At 48.7% G+C, this 20,817-nt stretch overlaps 1 protein-coding gene across 1 annotated transcript; it reads left to right on the forward strand.

Annotated features, from left to right (window-relative positions):
• Window positions 1–3,269: 3,269 nt before the first annotated feature.
• LOC146350408 (protocadherin-8-like) lies at window positions 3,270–13,982 on the forward strand. Its single transcript, XM_084845544.1, has 3 exons — window positions 3,270–5,852; window positions 6,237–6,444; window positions 13,333–13,982. The coding sequence occupies exons 1-3, from the start codon at window positions 3,270–3,272 to the stop codon at window positions 13,704–13,706; spliced, it is 3,165 nt and encodes a 1,054-aa protein (XP_084701670.1). The 3' UTR covers window positions 13,707–13,982.
• The last annotated feature ends 6,835 nt before the right edge of the window (window positions 13,983–20,817 follow it).

Below are 20,817 nucleotides of genomic sequence, written 5' to 3' on the forward strand. Positions count from 1 at the left end.
GCTCTGTGAATATCCTTGGGCTAGTAGTGGCACAGGCACGCTCTGAGTCTAGCCCGCCTCATCTCGTTGTTGTGAAGATTACAGCTGCAAACCTCTCCATGCTTGCCTGAAGGCGAGCCCTGTGGAAGCCCATGAGGCTTACTTCCAAACATATGCTGCCATGTACTCTGCTCCTTGGAGAGACAGATAGCAGTGGGCAAGTGTGGTGGCAGGATAGATGCCCGGGGAGAGCAAATGCCCCTGGACCCGGCTACATGCGGAGCATTTTCTGCTTTAATGCTCTTTTGGCCGTGGAGGAACATTTACATTTCGCCAAACTCTATCTCAGCCTTTCTCAGCCACGTGGGTTGGACCACAGTTCCCATCATTTCTAGCCAACTTGTTCACCGCTTACCTCGTTTGTGTCCAGTCCAAATCGTGTCCAGTTTTGCCAGATCCTGCTCTTTTCTCTCATACCCGCGCTCTCCAAGTAGAGGCTGGTGGCTCCGATTTTGGTGGGGCTGTGGATCCATTCTGGGCGTCAATCAGAACCAGCCAGAACTCTAAAGGAGCTCTCAGTGGTGCTTAAACCTATCCCAAAATAGGTCAAGTACCTTGGATAGCTCCTCTGGAGTTCTGGCTGGGTCCGACTGAACCCCAGAATGGATTCACAGCCCCACCGAAATTGGGGCCACACGCCTCCATTGCCCATGGTGAAATCCAGGCCCACTGCAATAAGCGGACGTTGAGCCATTAATCCCTCAGGCTCGATGTCGCTCTCCTTGGAGCCCCATCCTATGCTTGTTTACTGGCTCCTTCCTAATCCTACCACCCCTGGAAGAGCTTCCGACTGCGATCCTCAGCCTACTTAAGCCTAGCGCGCACCAATTGGTCTGATGTCCTGAACCTCGAGGAACCAGATCGGCGGAAACGCGGGTATTTCCCTTCGGACGGCGGGAGGATCGCCTCGCCGCTTCGCACGCCTCCTTGCCAGCCCACCACGCCCTGCCCGCTTCAAAGAACACGGCGCTGCCCGCCTCCTTTTCCTCGCTTCGGGAACGGACACATGCAGCTTGCAGCAAGTACCATCCGATCCACAAAGGGAACCGGCTACGCTCCTAAGCACATGCCCGCACCCTTACTCGGAAGGAAGCCCTGCTGAGTTCAATGGGGGTTTCATTCCTTGGGAAGCAGGCTACATAGGGCTGTAGCCTTTCTTGGAAATAAGCCCTACTGAAATCAGTGGGGTTTACTTCCGAGTAAAGGTGCCTGGATCATGAGTCTTCCAGGGGTTTCCGCGATAGGTTGGTCATGTTAACAGAGTCCGCTTCCTTTCCGATAGACCCTCAAACGGGCCCAATGCAAATGCGACTCTCTCTCTGTCTCTCTCTCTCACACACACATTTTGCTCCTGTCCAGTTGTCTTGTTTCCCTGAACCGTTTTCTGCGCCGATCCATTGACACGCGCTTTGTGGCTGGGACAGCGCTGAAATAACCCAGCCGTGCGGGCAGCGAGCGACTGGTTGTGTGGAAGGCGCTGGAAGAATGGACAGAGTGGAATCGGGATGGTGGCCATAGGGGAGGATGCCACCTCCTCTTCCTTCCCCAAGGCAGATGGCTGAGATCTCCCCCACCTCCACATCACCACCGCACCACCGCCCCCCCCCCCATCCCAATCCTCCGCAGGTTCGTGCCAGGTTTCAGCGTCATGCTGTTATTTTGTTCTGCTGGAACGAGACTCGTTTGGCTTCCCAGAGAGAGGACAAAAAGCAAATCCCTTCGACAGGCACCAGGAGGGCCGATTGCGCGCGGGGGGGAGGGGTGTCCGGGTCAAATGTATTTTTTTCCCTCCCCCCACGAGCCGGCCATTGTGTCTCCTTCAGCGCCCATCATCGCCCCGGTCAGAGAGTTATGGCAGTGATGTGGGCGATGAAAGGAGCCGGCCAAGGACAGCTCCATGTGGCGCCCCGCTCATTATATTCAACTTAGCCGCCGCTCCGCAGGCGAAAACTGTTCAAGCTCTATCGCCCCCCGCCCCACCCCGCCCCGCCACCACATTTCTTCTTCTTCCTCCTCCCCTCGCCTTCTTCGCTCGTCACCGGGAAATAATACAGACATTGGTGCCTCCGACGGGTTGGCCCGCCAAGCTATTCTCTGGCTAGCAGCTAACGAGGGCTTCATGAGCCTTTGATACAGTGTCATCTTTAAACCTTTCCAAATCTCCCCCAGTTTAGACCAAATCCGATTTGGAGCTCGGTCTCCCCTTCTCCCCACCCCCGCCCCGCCTTCTGCTTGTTGGCCGAGGGCTTCAGATTTAAGTCTCTCCCCACCCCCCACCCCCCGTCCTGGTCTGCTTACTGCATAGAAGCGCGATGCTCCTGAGAACTCCTGGAAAAGGCAACCTTTTAAAACAAACACACACTCAGCTATATAATTATAATTATTTTACTTGGCAGGATTTCAGGACTGGAAAGGCAACAACGGGGGCAGCAATGCCCTGCCGTACGCGTCCAGAGACTGTCCGGCGTGACTGAGTGGTCCGATCCATCACAGGCAGATCCTAAAATCTTCGGCTTAGCTGAGGACGCGGAGCCGCCTGGTTTAAACGGATTCGCTACTCATTACAGAGGCTTCGTCTGTGCAGAGCTGTCAGTACAGCGCCCATTTGAGATGGAGCAGGTCGGGTTTAGACACCTGTTTCTGCTCCGCGCCAGGAAGAGACCCTGTTTCAACAAACACGCTTCAGCTCCACTTTTGGCCAAAGCCACGACCCCATCCCAGGAAGAACAAAGGGTTCCCAAAGAGTCAAAGGACCAAAAGGCGAGGTTAAACGCACCTTTTCTCCCTGTTTCCTATTGTCTCCTCCTGCTCAGTCCCCCCCCCCATTTTACAATGTATATATAAATATCTATTAAAAGGATTTTCGGGGAGGGGTCCAGGGTGTAAAGGGAGCTTGCCATTGGCTGATCCAGCTACGCAGATTTGCATATCCGCGTCTATTAAAGACCCTTAGGAGGGGCCGGGCCGGCTTAAAACTGGATAGAGCGAGGCAGGGTGGAGACGGAGCGCGGCAAGCAGGTAGCCCAGCGAAGGTTCCCGTTTGAAGCCTCCATAGAGGTGGCAGCGGGATCTGTGCAGTGCGTGGGGCTAGTCCAGAGAACTCCTATGCATACCTAACGAAGGGGTAATTCGCTAACCTCTGGAAAGAGCGCGCGTCTTGTCTCTCTCTCACACGCACACACATTGCACCTTTATTCCCCCCGGTCTGTCCCCAAGACCGCGCCAGAGCAATGAATGCTAGCAAGGGCGGCCGCTCCCCAGGAATGCCTTGCCACCCTATGGTGCTTTTCTGTCTGGGGTGGCTGCTCGCCTCTGCCTTTGGCAAGACTATCCGATACCACGCCTACGAAGAAGACCCTCCCGGCACGGTGATCGGCATTTTGGCCGACGAGCTGCCCCTGAAGGTGCCCGGAGGAGGAGGCGGGGAGAGAAGTTTCCGCCTGATGAAGCAGTCGGGCAACAGCTCGCTGGTGCGGGTGCGCGAGCGGGACGGGCAGCTGAGCCTGGGCGCCGAGCGGCTGGACCGGGAGCAGCTGTGCGGGCAGTCGGAGGAGCCGTGCGTGGTGGCCTTCGACGTGGTGAGCCTGGGCGGGCCACCGCGCGGCTCCTCCTCGCCCCAGCCGCCGCCGCAGCAGTACCGCCTGGTGCACGTGGAGCTGGAGGTGCGCGACATCAACGACCACGCGCCGCGCTTCCCGCAGCCCCTCATCGCCCTGGAGGTGTCGGAGAGCGCCGCGCCGGGCACCCGCCTGCCGCTCGACCTGGCGCACGACCTGGACGTGGGCTCCAACGGCATCCAGAGCTTCGCCGTCTCGCCCAACAGCCACTTCGGCCTGGAGGCGCAGAGCCGCGCCGACGGCCTCAAGTGCGCCGAGCTGGTGCTGCTGGCCGAGCTGGACCGCGAGGCGCAGGCCGCCTACCGCCTGGAGCTGGTGGCCAAGGACGGCGGCAGCCCGGCGCGCTCGGGCACGGCCACGGTCAGCGTGCGGGTGCTGGACGCCAACGACAACGCGCCCGCCTTCCCGCGCGGCGCGCTGCTGAGCGTCGAGCTGCCCGAGGACGCGCCGCCGGGCGCGCTGCTCGTCGACCTGGACGCCTCGGACCCGGACGAGGGCGCCAACGGGCAGCTGCGCTACGCCTGGGGCAGCCAGGTGCCGGCCGAGGCGCGCCGCCTCTTCGGCCTCGACCCGCTCTCGGGCCGCCTCAGCCTGCAGGGCGCCGTCGACTACGAGCTGCAGCGCGCCTACGAGCTCGACGTGCAGGCCAGCGACCGCGGCGCCAGCCCGCTGGCGGCCAGCTGCAAGGTGGTGGTGCGCCTGCTCGACGTCAACGACAACGCGCCCGCCGTGGCCATCAGCGCGCTCAGCGGCGCCGAGGCCGGGCCCGCGCCCGCGCCCGCGCCCGCGGCCCCCGCCGTGGCCTACGTGAGCGAGGCGGCGCCGGCCGAGAGCCTGGTGGCGCTGGTCAGCACGTCGGACAGCGACGCGGGCGCCAACGGCCAGGTGCGCTGCGCCCTGCTGGCCGCGCCCCACGAGCCCTTCGCGCTGCAGCGCGCCTACGACGCCAGCTACGTGGTGCTCACCACCGGCGCCCTGGACCGCGAGCGCGTGGCCGAGTACAACCTGACGGTGGTGGCCGAGGACCTGGGCTCGCCGCCGGCCAAGACCGTGCGCCGGCTCACCGTGCGCCTCCGCGACGAGAACGACAACGCGCCGCGCTTCGCCCAGGCGCGCTACGAGGTGGCCGTGCCGGAGAACAACCCGCCCGGCGCCTACCTGGCCGCCGTCCTCGCCTCCGACCCGGACCTGGGCACCAACGGCAAGGTCACCTACCGCCTGCTGGACAGCGAAGTCATGGGTGCCTCCATCTCCACATACGTCTCGGTGGATCCAGCCACAGGAGCCATCTACGCCCTCCGCACCTTCAATTACGAGATCCTCAAGCAGCTGGACCTGACCATCCAAGCCACTGACAATGGCTCCCCTCAGCTTTCCAGCACAGCCCTGGTCAAGTTGTTGGTGGTAGACCAGAATGACAACACGCCTGTTATTACTCATCCTGAGTTCACCAACAGCTCCCTTGAGATTGGAGTGTCCAGCAAAGCTGCCCGAGATTCTCTGGTGGTGCACATCAAAGCCAGAGATGCTGATGAAGGAGTCAACTCTGAGCTGAGCTTTACCTTGCTTGAAGACCCGCAAAAGCAGCAGCAGCAGGCACTGGACCTCTTTGCCATCAACGAGAAAACTGGGGAAGTTGTGCTGACTGGGAGCTTCTCTGAAGAGCAGCTAGGCCAAGTCTATCAACTGCTCCTCACGGTGGCTGACAATGGCCGGCCACCCCTCTCCACCACGGCCACAATCAGCTTCCAAGTGACCGCGTCACTGCCCCCCTCCAGCAGCCAGGACTTGGTGGCCAAGTCCAACTCCTGGGAAGGGAAGGCACTGCAGTGGGACATCCCATTGATCGTCATCATTGTCCTCGCCGGGAGCTGCACTTTGCTGCTAGTGGCCATCATCACCATTGCCACCACTTGCAACAGGCGCAAGAAGGAGAAGAAGGGAGCCCTGGAGGAGCCGCTCAGCACCTCTCACCTGGAGAAGGGGCTGCAGGAAGGCAACAGTGGCAGTGGCCTCGTGGCCTCCAGCCCCCGAGCCCCCGGCAGTGGCTTTGAAGTGCACTCCTTCCCCAGCAAATCTTCCTTTGCTAGCCCTGAGCCTTCCCCAGCCAGTGAAGACCTCCCGGTTTCCGAGAACAGCAGAGAGAGCGTCAGTCTCTATGACAGTCAGAGCAGACTCCGAGGAACAAATGCAGAGGTAATGTGCCCATGGCTTCGATTCATTAGACTTGGCTTGTGCCTCGTGCAGGCTCAGAAAGACACCTTGCTTATTGTGGCAGAGCTTGTTCTTGAATGTACCATGTTTACATGCAAGAATGTTTGCATCTAAAGTTATTCCGAGCTAGATTGACAGGCCAATTAAACCAAAGTATTGTAAACTTGTTTGGGTCCATTAGTGTCAGCTGGGTTGATGTGGGCTTAAATCCAAGTATTTCAGAGTCACTCAGATGTGAATTAAGCTTCTGGTTAGACTCTTGTTGGTGTCATTGCTTCTTCTCTAACAATAATGTGTCTTATTGTCTCTGTCTCTCTCCCTCACCCCAAACACCACCCCTCTCTCTGTCCTTCTGTCCCCTTCCAGTCTTACACATCTACCCCTAGTTACAGTAAAGAACCGGTCCCACCTGTGGCCATCTGGAAGGGCCACTCTTTCAACACCATATCAGGCAGAGAGGCAGAAAAGTTCAGTGGCAAAGACAGTGGCAAAGGTGATAGCGACTTCAACGACAGTGATTCCGACATCAGTGGGGATGCCCTTAAGAAGGATCTCATCACTCACATGCAGAATGGTAAGGATCCTCCCCCCGCTGCCTAGCATATGGCCATGCTACCTGGGGCTGATGGAAGGTGAAGCCCAAAACATTTCCCATCTGGTTGGGAAAGGCAGCTCTACTCTTTTTGGAAGCCCTCCTCCATTCTAAGGAACCTAGGAATATGTAGAGCTACAATCACACTGTTACTTACAGCCATTTGCAAGAACTCTGGTGGATGCAACAGATTCCTATCCATCTCAGACTAGGAAAAATATCCAAACCTGTGCGGTAAAGGTTTTAGGGCACATCTACACCACTGGAAATTGAAGGATCAGATCCACTCTGTTTATTTATTATGTCCTTATCCTGCCCTTTTTTCCAGGGGAGCCCAGGATGACTGCCCCATATTATCCTCACCACAACCCTTTGAGGTAGCATAGGCTGAGAGATGGTGACAGATAAAAAGTCACCTAGAGAGCATCATGGCTGAGCAGGGACTTGAACCTAGGCTACCCTGCTACATTCTATCCCAGTCTTCCCCAAGCTGGTGCCCTCCAGATGGGTGGATTACAATTCCCATAATTCCCAGCTAGCATGGCCATGCTGGCTGGGAATTTTGGGAATTGCAGTCCAACACATCTGGCGGGTGCCAGGTTAGAGAATGCCACTCTGTCTGCTACATCACACTGTCCCTGAGGCATGATGTCATTATCCCTGATGTCATTATCCCTGATGTCATTATCAGGTCAGGACAGTGTTCTGTCACTTGCTGGTTTTTTCACTGCCACATCATCCCAGTTAAAGGTGAGAGTTCTTGGCCGCCTACTTTTCCCTTTTAGTGAAGTGGAGACATGTATGGGGGTAACCCTGATAACAGGGGTGGGGAAACTAGGTCCTCCAGATGTTGGACTACAACTCCCATCATCCATTGGTCATGCTGACTGGGGCTGATGAGTATTGTGATCCACATCTGGACAGCCACAGGTTCTCCACCCCCACCTTATATGCTTCTGTGAAAGCCAGTGTGGTGGGTAAATCATGGGACTTGGGCCAGGAAGCCTTGATTATCAATAATATCGTTAGAGTGAATCTTCAAGTGGCTAAAAGGTGGACTTTGTATTCAAAAGGTGGGATTCTGCAGTGGTCCATGTATTTCTGCTTTGCCCTCTGCATTTGTCTATCTGTAGTCTCCAGTGAGTTTCAATCTTTGTCCTTGGAAAAAAATAGAAGATACAACTGCATGTTATAAAACAGCCTTCCCCAAACTAGAGGGCACCATGCCCTCCAGATGTGTTGGATGGCAGTTTCCATCACTGAGTCAGAGAAAAAACTGAGGGTTTCAGCTGCTGGTGGAAAGGCATTGTTCACATACCAGGTCTACCCCGGCCAGGTCTACCTATCTCACTGCTCAGTCAGCAGATCTACCAGAAATGATGGACCTGTGCTCTGATGGTATCAGGGCTTTTTAAAAATGTGCAACTGTACAGACGTGCAGTTCCAGGGGGGAAAATGCAGTTCCAAAAGAACATTGCTGCAGTTCAAAATTCGAGCCTTGAAATGTTGAACTGTTAGCTGATGTAAAAAGTGGCTGATAACTAGGGATGTACAAAAGTCACTTACCTTTTCGCAGGTGTGATTCGCGGTGGGGGGAGGCGCTCTGTCCCTCCCCCCGGAATCCTCCCTGGCCAGCTCTGCTATGCGGCGGCTCCACAGAGCCACCGGCCAGGGCCATCTGCAGCCGGAGTTCCAGCTGCGGCCGGGCTGCTGCGGATGCAGATGGTGGCTGCCATAGCGGCTGCCATTTGCGTCTCTGCTCTTTGCCGTGATAGGCTATGTAAATACTTACGTAGCCTATCATGGCAGCCTGGCAGGACGCAAATGGCAGCTGCCATTTGCGGCTGTAGCAGCCGGCCAAAAGACCAGCCGCCGCCCCTGGTAAGTTTCGTTCCGGGGGGATTCCGCGGGGTGGCGGGGGGTGGGAGGCCGTTCTGCCACAGGTTTCGGGGGGCCGAAAGCCAGTGCATTCGGCCTCACTGAAATCCGTGGCGGAATTCTCCGCCATCCCTACTGATAACAATGTGAAAAGTAGAGTACTCCAGGTTCTTCTAGAATTCTCTAAAGCCTGATCAAGCATGCTCATTTCTCCTTTACTGCTAAAGACACTCCCCACAGACTGAACTGCTGGGCTCTAGAGCTGCCTTTCCCCAACCTGGTGCCCTTCAGATGTGTTGAAGGGCACTCCCATGGCCAATGGTCAGGGGTGCTGGGAGTTGTAGTCCAAAACATCTGGATGGCATCAGGTTGGGGAAGACTGGAGTGTTCACCAATGTTTCCCAGGTGAAGGAAATCATTTCAGACAAGTCATGTGAAATTGTCAATGTTATGATAAAGGCAGTAATGCCATAAAATATCTAATACGATATTCTTAAGACAGGTGTACTGTGCATTTGGGTTTTTTCCCCTCTTGTTTCTAGATGGGGGAGGCGGGCTATCCCTCACTCCAAAAATGTTTTGTTGGAGTTCATGATGCTTCTTGATTATACCACTCTTCTGCATTAGTGCTATTCAATTCCTAGGATCTTCTGCTACTCTGTAGGCTTCTACATGTCATGGAATGTGATGCTAAGCAACAAAGAGCACATACAAGGAATGTGCACAGAAGTGTTGTAGCGAGACCAGTATGAGCATGAATTGCAACCACAAATTGCTGTGCAGCTTCCCCCCATCCCCAAAAAATGCCTGCCAATGCCCATGAAAACAAAAAAAAAATCCTAAAGTACAGAAATGAAACACACCTACAGGTCTGATTGTTTTACATTAGCCTTCCATAGCCCAGTGCCCTCCAGTTGTGTTCTAGCCCATAGCCCAGTGCCCTCCAGATGTGTTGTAGTCATGTGTTGTTTTACATGACTGATTCTAGCAAGCAAGTTTTGGATTTTTGCAGAGTTAAAGACTTACCTGCCCTTCATATCTTTTTATGGAAGAGTATTTGTTTGTTTGTTTATTGATTGTAGAGCATTTCCACCAAAAATGCTGCTTAAGGAGGCTAACAGTAAAACAAAACAAAAAACCCACCTCAAAGTACAGAAAATAAATACACCAATAGTTCTGATTGTTTTACATCAACCTTACAAATCAAGATTACATTAACAGAGCCTGAACTGACTCCGAACAGGTACAGTATTGGAGCCAATACTCCAATACTCCAATGTCATGGGCATTCAGCAAACCTCCCACCAGATGGCAACCAAATGATGGGTGTGTAGCAGAATTTGTCCTGGATTATCAGGGCTTGACTATCAGACAACCATTTTCCTTCATGTATGAGCCACAGTAATCACTAACACATTTATTGCAAAACCAGAACTGGGGGTTTTGTGAAAGCATTCCTATAGACATGTCAAAGAATACCATTCTTGCCAGTTCTGAGACCGCTCAATGGGTAAATGTTAGAGTACATGGAGTGCAGCGTGTATTAAGGATCTTTAAAACAGCAGTTTCATGGAAGTTCTTATATTAATTCCCAAACCAACTAAGCTGGAATAGTTTGATTTAAACCAACATGATCCAATTAACATTAACAGAATTGGATTAGTATAACTGTTTGAGGGTTGTCATTCAGTCGTGTCTGACTCTTCGTGACCCCATGGACCGTAGCACGCCAGGTCTTCCTGTCCTCCGCTCTCTCCCGGAGTGTGCTCAAGTTCATATTCATTGCATCAGTGATGCTATCTAGCCATCGTCTGTTGAATCCTCTGCCGTCCCCTTCTCCTTTCCCAGCATCAGGGTCTTTTCCAGGGAGTTTTCTGTTCGCATTAGGTGGCCAAAATATTGGAGCTTCAGCTTCAGTATCTGTCCTTCCAATGAGCACTCAGGGTTGATTTCCTTTAGGATTGACTGATTTGACCTCCTTGCAGTCCAGGGGACTCATAAGAGTCTTCTCCAGCACCACAGTTCGAAAGCATCAATTCTTCGGCACTCAGCCTTCTTTATAGTCCAGCTCTCACAGCCATACGTTGCTACTGGGAAAACCATAACTTTGATTATACGGACCTTTGTTGGCAAGGTGATGACTCTGCTTCTTACTAAGCTGTCTAGGTGTGCCATAGCTTTCCTCCCAAGGAGCAAGCGTCTTTTAATTTCATGGCTACAATCACCGTCTGCAGTGATCTTGGAGCCCAAGAAAATACAATCTGTCACTCCTTCCACTTCTTCCCCTTCTATATGCCAGGAAGTGACAGGGCCAGATGCCATGATCTTAGTTTTTTTAATGTTGAGTTTCAAGCCAGCTTTTGCACTCTCCACTTTCACCTTCAGCAAGAGGCTCTTTAGATCCTCTTCGCTTTCTGCCATTAGGGTGGTATCGTCTGCGTATCTGAGGTTGTTGATAATTCTCCTGGCAATCTTAATTCTGACCTGTGATTCATCCAACCCGGCGTTTCTCATGATGTACTCTGCATATAAGTTAAATAAACAGGGTGACAATATACAGCCTTGTCGTACTCCTTTCCCAATTTTGAACCAATCGGTTGTTCCATGTCTGGTTCTTACTGTTGCTTCTTGTCCCTCGTACAGGTTTCTCAGGAGACAGGTAAGGTGGTCTGGTACTCCCATCTCGTTAAGAATTTGCCAGAGTTTGTTGTGATCCACACAATCAAAGGCTTTAGCGTAGTCAATGAAGCAGAAATAGACATTTTTCTATTTAGAAGTGAGCCCCATTGAAACCAATAATCTTATTTCCAAGTAAAAATGGGGCACAATCCAGCCTAATTTATGCACTACTGATTTCAGTGGGAGAGTTAAGCATGTGCTGAACTGTTGAATCAGTGGAGACTTAGAAGAGTTTAACTTTGTCTTGACTGGGACCCACGTTTAGAATCAAGCTGTAAATTGAAATATTGGCCTAACAGGCATCATTTTGTAGTGTAAATAAAGACTATTATGATTTAAGCCCATAGTCAGCAAACTAGTTAGCAAGACTATCACCTGATGAAATAAATCTTAGTTGAATAGTCAAATTATTAATCAGTTAAATCTGCATACATTTTCATATGATTAAAGTAATAGTTTTGAAGGGAAAAAGCCAATCTGTTTTTAGATAGCACATACAGGCCCCTTCCAACCCTACTGTTCTGTGATATGCATACTACTGTTCTATGATATGATTCTATGCATATGTCACTATCTTAGAAAAGGCACTGTTTCCTGTGTGAGAGGCTGGTGGCTCTGATTTCCGGGGGCGGTGAATTCGCTCTGGGGTTCAGTCAGAACTCTAAAGGAGCTATGCAAGGTGCTTCCACACCTTGGATAGCTCCTTTAGAGTTCTGACTGAAACCCGGAGCAGATTCACCACCCCACTGACAACAGAGCCAGGAGCTTCCACTGGTGAGAGAGAAAATCATAGCATTTTAGAGTTAGAAGAGAACTTGGAGGTCATCTAGTCCAACTCCCTGCTCAGTGCAGGATCTTCAGTGCATGATGCAACCATGGATGTTGCTAGGAACTTAAAAGATTTGGGGACTAGGCCTATAGTACCCAAATCTGTATTAAATCTGCATATGCTGATTTATATCTGAATATGCAAATTCATAAATAATTACTAGGATTGAATTAAATCAGGGGAGGGCAACCCTTTGGTCCAGGAGCTGGATTACTGCCGCCGCCCTCCAGTGGGCCAGATGATGTCAGGGGGCAGGGCCTCACACCCTAAGCCATGCCCCCTCCCACGACATCATCCACCCCACTTCTTTTTCTTCTTCCTGCCGAGAGAGGCACGGAGCTCCATGGCTCTCTCTGCACAGAGATTCGGCTGGGACTTGCAGGAGCCAACTCCTATGAGCCCTGGCCAAGTCAGGTTGCCCCCTTCATGTCACTCACACCCCAGCTGGGATGCAAGTGGTACCGGGAGGAACTCAGATGGGACTCGCAGGCCAGGCTCCTTCTTCCTGTACCGCTTGCATCCTGACTGGGGCACAAGCAGCCTGCAAAGGGATTCCCTTTTGCTTGCTAGCTCTCAGGGGCTGGGACTTGAGGATGGGGAGGGACCGACAGAGGGTGCTCCACCCCCCCACAAACCAGTTTGGGCCTCGGAAGGAGCAACATGATGCCCACGGGCTGGAGCTTGCCGTCCCTTGCATCAAATTTCCCCAGAGGCAAAGCCAGCCAGTTGATTTCTCATCCAAAGAAAATCTTCCATTACTTTGCACCCTGATCCAAATCATCCCAAACGAATGGAAAAAGGGGGGTTTCTAAGTTAATTGCTGTATAAGAGACAATTTGTGGGATGTGTACGTTGCAGTATGTGGGAAGAGTTAACCCTTCCCACCCCTGCTGCACTCCCCCTTGAAAATCACCCCCTGCACATCATTTGCACTGAGGGGGAAATCTTTGTTTTGGCACGAGTGGACACTCAGGGCTCTGTAGAATAGACCTGAACCCTGGGAAATAGATTTAGGGCTGGGGGCCCATAGGCCCAGTCCTAGGAACACCTCTGGATGTAACTCATACATAGCTGTGCAGCCTCAGCTTAAATACATCCAGTAAAGGGGAACCCACCTCCCAAGACAGACTGTTCCTCATAGAACAGTTTTTATTGTACAGAAATGTCTCCTAATGTTTAGGCGAGACCTACTTCCCTACAATTTCCACCCCATTGGTTATAGTCCTGTCCCCTGGAGCAAGAGAACAAGGATGCTCCATCTTCGGCTTGCCAGCTTTCAAACAGGCTTCCGCTAAGATGGGGCCTGCCGTCTGTCATTTGGTGCAACTTTGGTTGTAGCTGTATGTGGAAGTATTTGTCCACCTTGGAACTATTCTTATTTTCCCCCTTCCCTCTTTCATGTGCTGCCCGTGCACAACCTAACCATGTTTTGTCTACTGCATGTCCATGTTAACAAGTCTGCTTGGTCTCTTGCATTTTTCTAGGGCTGTGGGCTTGTACTGCGGAATGCAAGATCCTGGGCCACTCAGATCGATGTTGGAGTCCCTCCTGTGGCCGGTCCAATCCTCACTCATCCCCTCACCCAAAGACCCAGCTATCCACTTTCTGCAAAAGCACCTCACTGCCCAGGGACTCCCTTCGCCGAGATAACTATTACCAGGCACAGCTGCCAAAGACAGTGGGACTGCAGAGTGTCTATGAGAAAGTCTTACACAGGGATTATGACAGGACACTTACGTTGCTTTCCCCTCCTCATCCAGGGAGGCTGCCAGACCTCCAAGAGATCTCGGTACCCTTATTCCAAGCCCCCTCTACTCGCTATCTGGGCCCTCCACCTGAGACCAGTCAGAAAGTGTAACTGCTCCTCAGGACTTAACTTGAGTCAAGGCTCATGAGCGTCATAGGCCATAGGAGCCGTTTAAGAAGCTGGTGCTGCCGGCTCCCAGAATGTTAACTTCCAAAATGATGCATTTGCTAGGGATGATTCCCCTCCCTGCATTTGCACTTTGGTTGACAAGGACAGTGACTCTGAGCATGTGCAAAGTGTCTTTCTCACTGCTTTGTAGCCACAGCCAGCCCCTACAAGCTTCTAAGTCTGCAGGGAAAGTCTTTGTATCTTAGCACCTCTCTTTTTAAAAAAAAAAATGAAACACTGCTTACATTCCACCTCCACACCCCCATCCTACCCCTCACAGGTACTTGCACAAATGCACACTGTTAGACCATCCTCAAGAGTTCTTAAATTATTGACCAGGTCCAGTAATGTATATAAGGATAAGCAAAATGTGCCTTAAAAATATGTGTATGTATGTATAGGTGCGTGCATATATACATACTTATATGCACATACTTACATAAATAAATACCACACACATATCGATAGGTGGTGTATGTTTGTGTGTGTATATATATATATATATATATATACCTATACACACACATAAATACATAGACATAGGTATGTGTATATATATGTGTGTCTGTATAGATAGATATATAAATATATATGTTGTGTAAATAAAGTTGTTGGGAAAGATTTCCAATTACATTGGTACTGTTTGATATTTGCAAACAAAAAACTCTTTGTAGTTAATGTAATTTTTATGAAATGTGCAGTATTTAATTTTTTTTCCATGTTGCTCTTTTGCTTCACCCATGGCCTGCCTTTTCATAGTGGTTTTTTTAACCTGTATATTGTGTAATGTAATGTTTGTATATAAGGAAATTTCTTTCTATTTTTATATAATAATACATTGGGGAATGGTGACCAGGAATTCTTGCCAAAGGAAGCGTCTGAAAGACATGCTCATAAGGAAAGAACACTGACTGCTTTAGGAATTACATAAAAGAACCTTCTCTTTCAGTTTAATGATAGTTAAGCAACTGCTTGTATTGGAAAGACTGCCTTGCCAAGTGTGAATTGTGTTTCTGGAGTCCGTGGTTCATTTCAAACTAAATGTGGTTTAATGATTCTGTGTCACTTATATAAACACTAATAAAAGACTTGTAATGTGTTTGAAGGGTTCTGATGCTGCATTTGGTTATCATCACTACAGGCCTTTGCAGGAAAAGCAACAGACATTTTTTGCATAAAAAGCAAAGTCACGGTATCTACCTTAAAATCAAAATCTTGTCAGGTTTTGGAATACCACCTTATTCCAAAAATATCTCAGGGCCATTTTAGGGATCATGATGGGCAGTTTTGCCCACTGCATATTAGTGCACTCCTCACAAGAACCTTCAGCCAACCCCAGCTCCTGACAACAGCACTTGTTATACAGTTGTTGCATTTATATTTTTCATTCTGAGGGGTAATGTGTGAAGAGGCTCGACCTGCTATTCAGATCATTTCATTTATGCTTAAAACATATTGCAATCAGAGCTGTCTCGGTTCAAAGCAGGGTCCTCAGATGATGTAAATCAGCATAGCTTTGGGGAAGGCCCTGCTCTTTTACCTGGAGGTTTGACTTCCAACAGGGCTTGATCAGAACATGTGCTGTGGAAGGCCTACACAGGTTGCAAGGCCTAGTGCCAAGCATACATATGGATGGGGAGCAGAGATTGAGTAGAAGAATTATTAGAAATGACAAAGGGATATGTCAAGCTGTAGGGAGATGGGACAGGATCAGTGTAGTTCTTAGGCTGACCAGGTAGGTGTAAAGGACAGAGCTCTCTTATCTATGTAAACTACAGCCTTAAGTGGGTTTAACAATTAGTTCTTCTCCCCTGGGAATCTTCAGAACCCTTTTTTTTAAAAGGGGGGGATCTCTAATAGAGCATTCTCAACACCCTCACCGAATGCCAATTCCCAGGATGCTGTAGGGAAGCCATGCACGTAAAATGGATACAAGTTTGTTGTGTGAATTTGCCCTAATACCTGGGTGAAGAAGGATTTTGGCAGGTGCCAGTAGTCATGGCAGGTGCAAAGAATAACGAAAAATATCATCTGCTCCCATTTCCTCTTCTATACAATAGTTAAAGGTACAAGAATCACAGCCTAGTATATTGTGCAGTCTGGAGGAGACCACATAAGTAGCAAATGAGTAGGTGCACAAGTTCAGAATAAGGCCTTCCCCCTATCTATTGCCTACACATCACTCCCAAAAATCTGACCCTCTTTTCCAGTTACCTCCTTTCCAGAACTACATTTCCCCCTTTTATGCCTATCATTGGTCTCATAATCTGATCTGACCTGACCTGATGACTCTGCAATTCACCTTGTGCGTTTCCCATCCCTTGCTTTTCCATAGTTCCACCCCTCTACAACTCCTGTTTCCCTTCATTTTTCCATTCTTTCCCATCACCTCTTCCCCCCATCGCCACATTTCCCCCATATCCATCATTTATACAGCTTTCCCAGGTACGCTGCTCCTTTCCCCATCACTTCTCCAGTTCTCTGATCACCTCCCGCACTTTTGTCCATCAGTAACATCCCTCCTTGCACATTGGTCGCAGTCTGCTAATCTTCCCTCATATGCGCATACACACACACACCCCATAGGGTTAAAACTCTTCCCTTTATCACTTAACCTTTTGGGGGTTCTGCACCGTCTCCCAGCAGTTGCTGCCCCTCCTCCATTTACTACAGCTTCCCTCACCCACCAACCAGCCCATTAGTCCATCTTTTCCTCTCTCTTACAAACTCTCCAACTCCATTCTAAGGTAGCCACATAATCTACTTTACAGAGGACAGTCCTCTGTTTGAAAGCATCCTGTCTTTGAAGGGTTTCCTGTGTGAGTCCAATATAAAGATAAAGAACCCCAAGAAGGGAGTTCACCATCAACAGTTGGCACCTGGACAGCAGATGAGCAGACACACAGGTCACCTGGTGACAGTCTTTCCTACTAGGGCAAGACATATTTCTGTTTAAATTATAGTAATTATTTCTATATTTCTATCTATACATATATATTAGCACATTCAAATTTTATCCAAATCCGTGTGCTCTTTGCTACTGATGAGTAAGGGGTTACCCTACACCCTTCCCAGTCTCAGAACCCCATGACAATTCTTTTTCTTTTCCATTAATATATGTCTTAATGGTTTAGGTTTGTTTTCAATAGTGTTGTTATAAGCTGTTAATGCACATGTACCATTACTCCATATATTTCACCATTGTTGTATCAGGTTTGGTACATATATACAATAGTAGATATACAAGACAAAATTCACTCCTATTAATAAATATATCTGCCATTGAAATCAAAAGGAGTTAATTATTACATATTTGTCAGACACTTCTTCCAAGGAGCCCTACCCTGTCCTCACAATGTCCCTTTGATTTAAGTGAGGCTGTGGATATTTTGGAACTTCAGCGTGAGGTCTTCAAAGTGGCCATACTACACAACAGTAACAGGAAGTGATGAAATGGTTCGGTGAAAAGGTATGGTCCTATCTCAGAGAAGGTTTCTGGCAGCTTCCTTTCCTCCTTATCACTACAAATCACAAAATGGCTGACTTGCCATTCTTAAAGCTCTGTGTTGTCTTGCAGTTGGCCATACAATGCCCCTAAGTGCTGTGTAAAATCTGGAAGCAGAAAGTGGAGAAAGGCACCATCTTCCCTGTCCTTGGTATCTTTTGTCCAGAATGGTAGCACAGGCTTCATCCGAAAGTTGGAAACAGTTACTAAAGCAACTTGTGTGCATCAGGCCAGACATAACCCAATTGCGGTGTGCTCTATCCCACCAGATATCACTGATGGGCTGCACTGGGCCACAAGTTTGGCAGCTGTGTACTAAAGGGAACATATACCCTCACAAGAGCTGTAATTCCATAGAAAATGGATGGTGGTATTCCTGCTACCCTTGGAGCGTTTAACATGAATTTAAACCTAAGAACCTGTGGGATGTGTATCCAAAGTTAGTCCTGCTTAGACTAAATCCATTGAAAGGAATGGGACTTCAGTTCAACTAATGTTGGCTACAACCCATTGGATACAACCCTCAAATTGCACAAATGCATATTATGCTTGCACTTCCTCTTGCCTCTCTCTGTTTCCCCCTTCTGTTTCCCCCACAGTTGAAACTTAGATTGTGAGCTTCTGTTTTTTTTGTTTATGTTACTGTATATAATACTATTTACAGTGCACTATACAAATATTAATAATATTTCATACTTTTAAAATATTGTTGAAGGAAACAAGTTGTTTGTCCCCAGTCTTCCTCTCTCAGCCCTTTGCTTCATAGAATAGAATAGAATAGAATAGAATAGAATAGAATAGAATAGAATAGAATAGAATCATATCATAGAATAGAATAGAATAGAATAGAATAGAATAGTAGGGTTGGAAGGGGCCTACAAGGCCATCGAGTCCAACCCCCAAACTTCAAGTTTGCAAACTTCCTTTGCCCACCACTATGAACTAACAGTAATTTTTCATTTAACATTAACTAAGCCACATTTTCTCAAAAGAAAATTTTCTGGCACATTTTCTTTTTCACCCCACAACTGTTAGGTGAATTCTGCCCTCACCCACCAAGAATATTCAGCAAAATACTCCCCCCCCACCACCACTTCATCATCCACAAATAGGGTGGAGATGTTTTGGAAGGCTATTTTCATTTAGCCCCAATTTCTGACGGGAGAAGCTCTGCATCTTCCCTTGAGAAGGTTCAGTGCAACCATGTTTGAGAAGTCGTCTGCATTCCCTCAGCCCCGCAGTGACTTAAGCCACCCCCCTTCTTTGTAAAGGGCTCACTCAGGACTAGAGCTAGACATTATCATGCTTCTTTTGGGATTAACACCCGAGGGAAGTGCAAGCCAGTGGCCCCTGGAAGTTCATCCTTCGTCCAACTTCTGTAGGGAGTGACAAGAATAGTTCACAAATCTAGCACTGTAAGAACAGCAAGGAAGAAACTGAGAAAAATGTTCAGTTATTTATTTATTTTTTAGCAATGCTAAGTGATGGCATTGTATGGAAAGATAGAATTCTAACTACCAGTTCTGTTCAAACTGACAAGGGGTGAAGAATTGCTGAGCAAAGTGCAGAAGAACAAGCAAGCTGTTAGCCACCTGTTTGCCATTCCTCAATCAGAATGAAACATATAGCTGTGTATAGCCTACAGATATTTAGGAGAAATCGTCAGCTTGTTAAAATTCCATTAGCAGATAACCACTAGTTTTAAAAAAACAAAGGGCAGTATCCTACCATGTCAGTACACTAACACAAATTACGCACTAGCATTCTATTTAGTGCAATGGCAATTGCATTAGCTTGTGTGATGGGATTCCCAGAAAAACCCATTGCACAAGCTCACACTGTTGATGTTGCGAGACAGATCCCTTACACTAGCGCAACATAATTCGCATTAGTGTACTGACATGGTAGGATACCACCGAAAGTATTATTTGTCCTTGTGGAAAACAGCATAGCATTTGCCAATCAAGAAATAAAATTAGAAAGATTGAACTGCCAATCCACATGAAGTAGCAGCAGCCCAATAAAGGACCTAGTGCAGCATACTTTATCCCCCTTGGGTCCAATAGCCAGACACTTACTGCTCCCCCACCCACCACAGGTTCCATCAAACGTGTTAAGGTGAATGTGCCACTCCACTTTGGTGATGGAGCTTTCAATATTCATGGGTGAGACTGCCACACTCAGTCCTATTTCTCACTGAGGTGGTAAACCTGGACTGTATCACTTCAGGCTGCCAGTGGGGCTTACATACTGAATGCTCCTTCACTGAAAAGAAAATACCTGCATGTAGAAAACTAGCATGTTAGGGAGAAGACTAGGATAGATTTCCTTCTCTCAGATATCTAGTTTTCTGTGTAGAATTATTTTTAGTTTTAGTTTTTGTATGAATCAGGTGAAACCCCACCTGGTGGTACAACCTAAACACAGGTTTACCATCTCAGCGAGAACTAGGCCTCAGTCCCATCTCTGATGGCTCTGATGGCTCTCATACCACTCCCCCCCCCCCGCACCCTCCCATTTATCATCAGTCAGAACATTCCCCCTCAGTCTTGAACAGAGATTTTGATCTGGTTCTCACATCACAGCAGCAATTCTTGGATTGTTTAACCCAGGAATTGTCAGGGACAAATAAAGTAATAAGCATGCTCGTTGTTTCCATTTTCAATTGACAACCCAGGAACACCCTGTTTTGTGCCCATGGTTGGTTGCTGGGTTAACACTGCACTGTTTAACCCCTAAACAACCCAGAGTGTCCAGGTTCAGAAGTCATGAAAAGTTAATTAAAAGTGGAAACCGCCAGTGTGTGGCTTGTGTGCTTTGCTCGTCCCTGTAATTCCTGGGTTAAAAAACCCAGGAATTGCTGCCATGACATGCAAACTAGGTCTTTGACTACAGCATTTCAATTCTGCAATGAGCCCACTGATTAGAGGATGAAGCATGAAAATGGAGCAAATGTATGCACTTTTCCCCCCAAATGTGCATAATTTCCAGATCCATGTCCCAGCAGAGAAGAGCAAACTCTGTGTCAGTGAACACCCCTAAGCATGCTGTCATATTGTTCATTACTGTCTGTACAAAGAATCCCCAAAGTTTTTGCTAAAGAAAAACATCTGCATTCTGCATAATTGCAGATTCTGTGCACACATACACACACATCAAAATTCTGTACTAAAATCATGCGAATAGGTCACAGCTTGCAAGTTAATATGGAACCATGTAGGTTTTTCTAAATGTGCATGTTTTAAACCATGGCCAGCCGGAGTTAAAGTAATATATAAATAATTGCACTAAGATATGAAAATAATTAAAAGGGAAGATGATGTGCAGTAGAGATCTACTCAGAAGAAATGATAGATCTGGATATTTTGCTCCACTACAGTCAGCCATCTGAAAGTCTACTGCTCTCCCAAAAGACCTGCTCTTTCACCTTCGCTGCTCCTTATGCCTGGAACTGCCTCCTAGGGGACTTTTAAATGAGATGTCATTTCTCTCTCTTCCTTCAAATCCTTCCTCAAAGCCTACTTTTCCATTAAACCGATGGCACAATTC

The sequence above is a fragment of the Heloderma suspectum genome, chromosome 3, assembly GCF_057233095.1.
Source record: "Heloderma suspectum isolate Gila_16-S chromosome 3, 16-S_ref, whole genome shotgun sequence".
NCBI classification, from domain to species: Eukaryota; Metazoa; Chordata; class Lepidosauria; order Squamata; family Helodermatidae; genus Heloderma; species Heloderma suspectum.

Bases quoted from the DNA above. Each gene is read 5' to 3' on its own strand.
- LOC146350408 (XM_084845544.1), top strand. From the start codon at position 3,270: ATGAATGCTAGCAAGGGCGGCCGCTCCCCAGGAATGCCTTGCCACCCT. The intron at 5,853-6,236 runs GTAATGTGCCCA...GTCCCCTTCCAG, and splicing joins TCCGAGGAACAAATGCAGAG to TCTTACACATCTACCCCTAG. The intron at 6,445-13,332 runs GTAAGGATCCTC...GCATTTTTCTAG, and splicing joins CATCACTCACATGCAGAATG to GGCTGTGGGCTTGTACTGCG.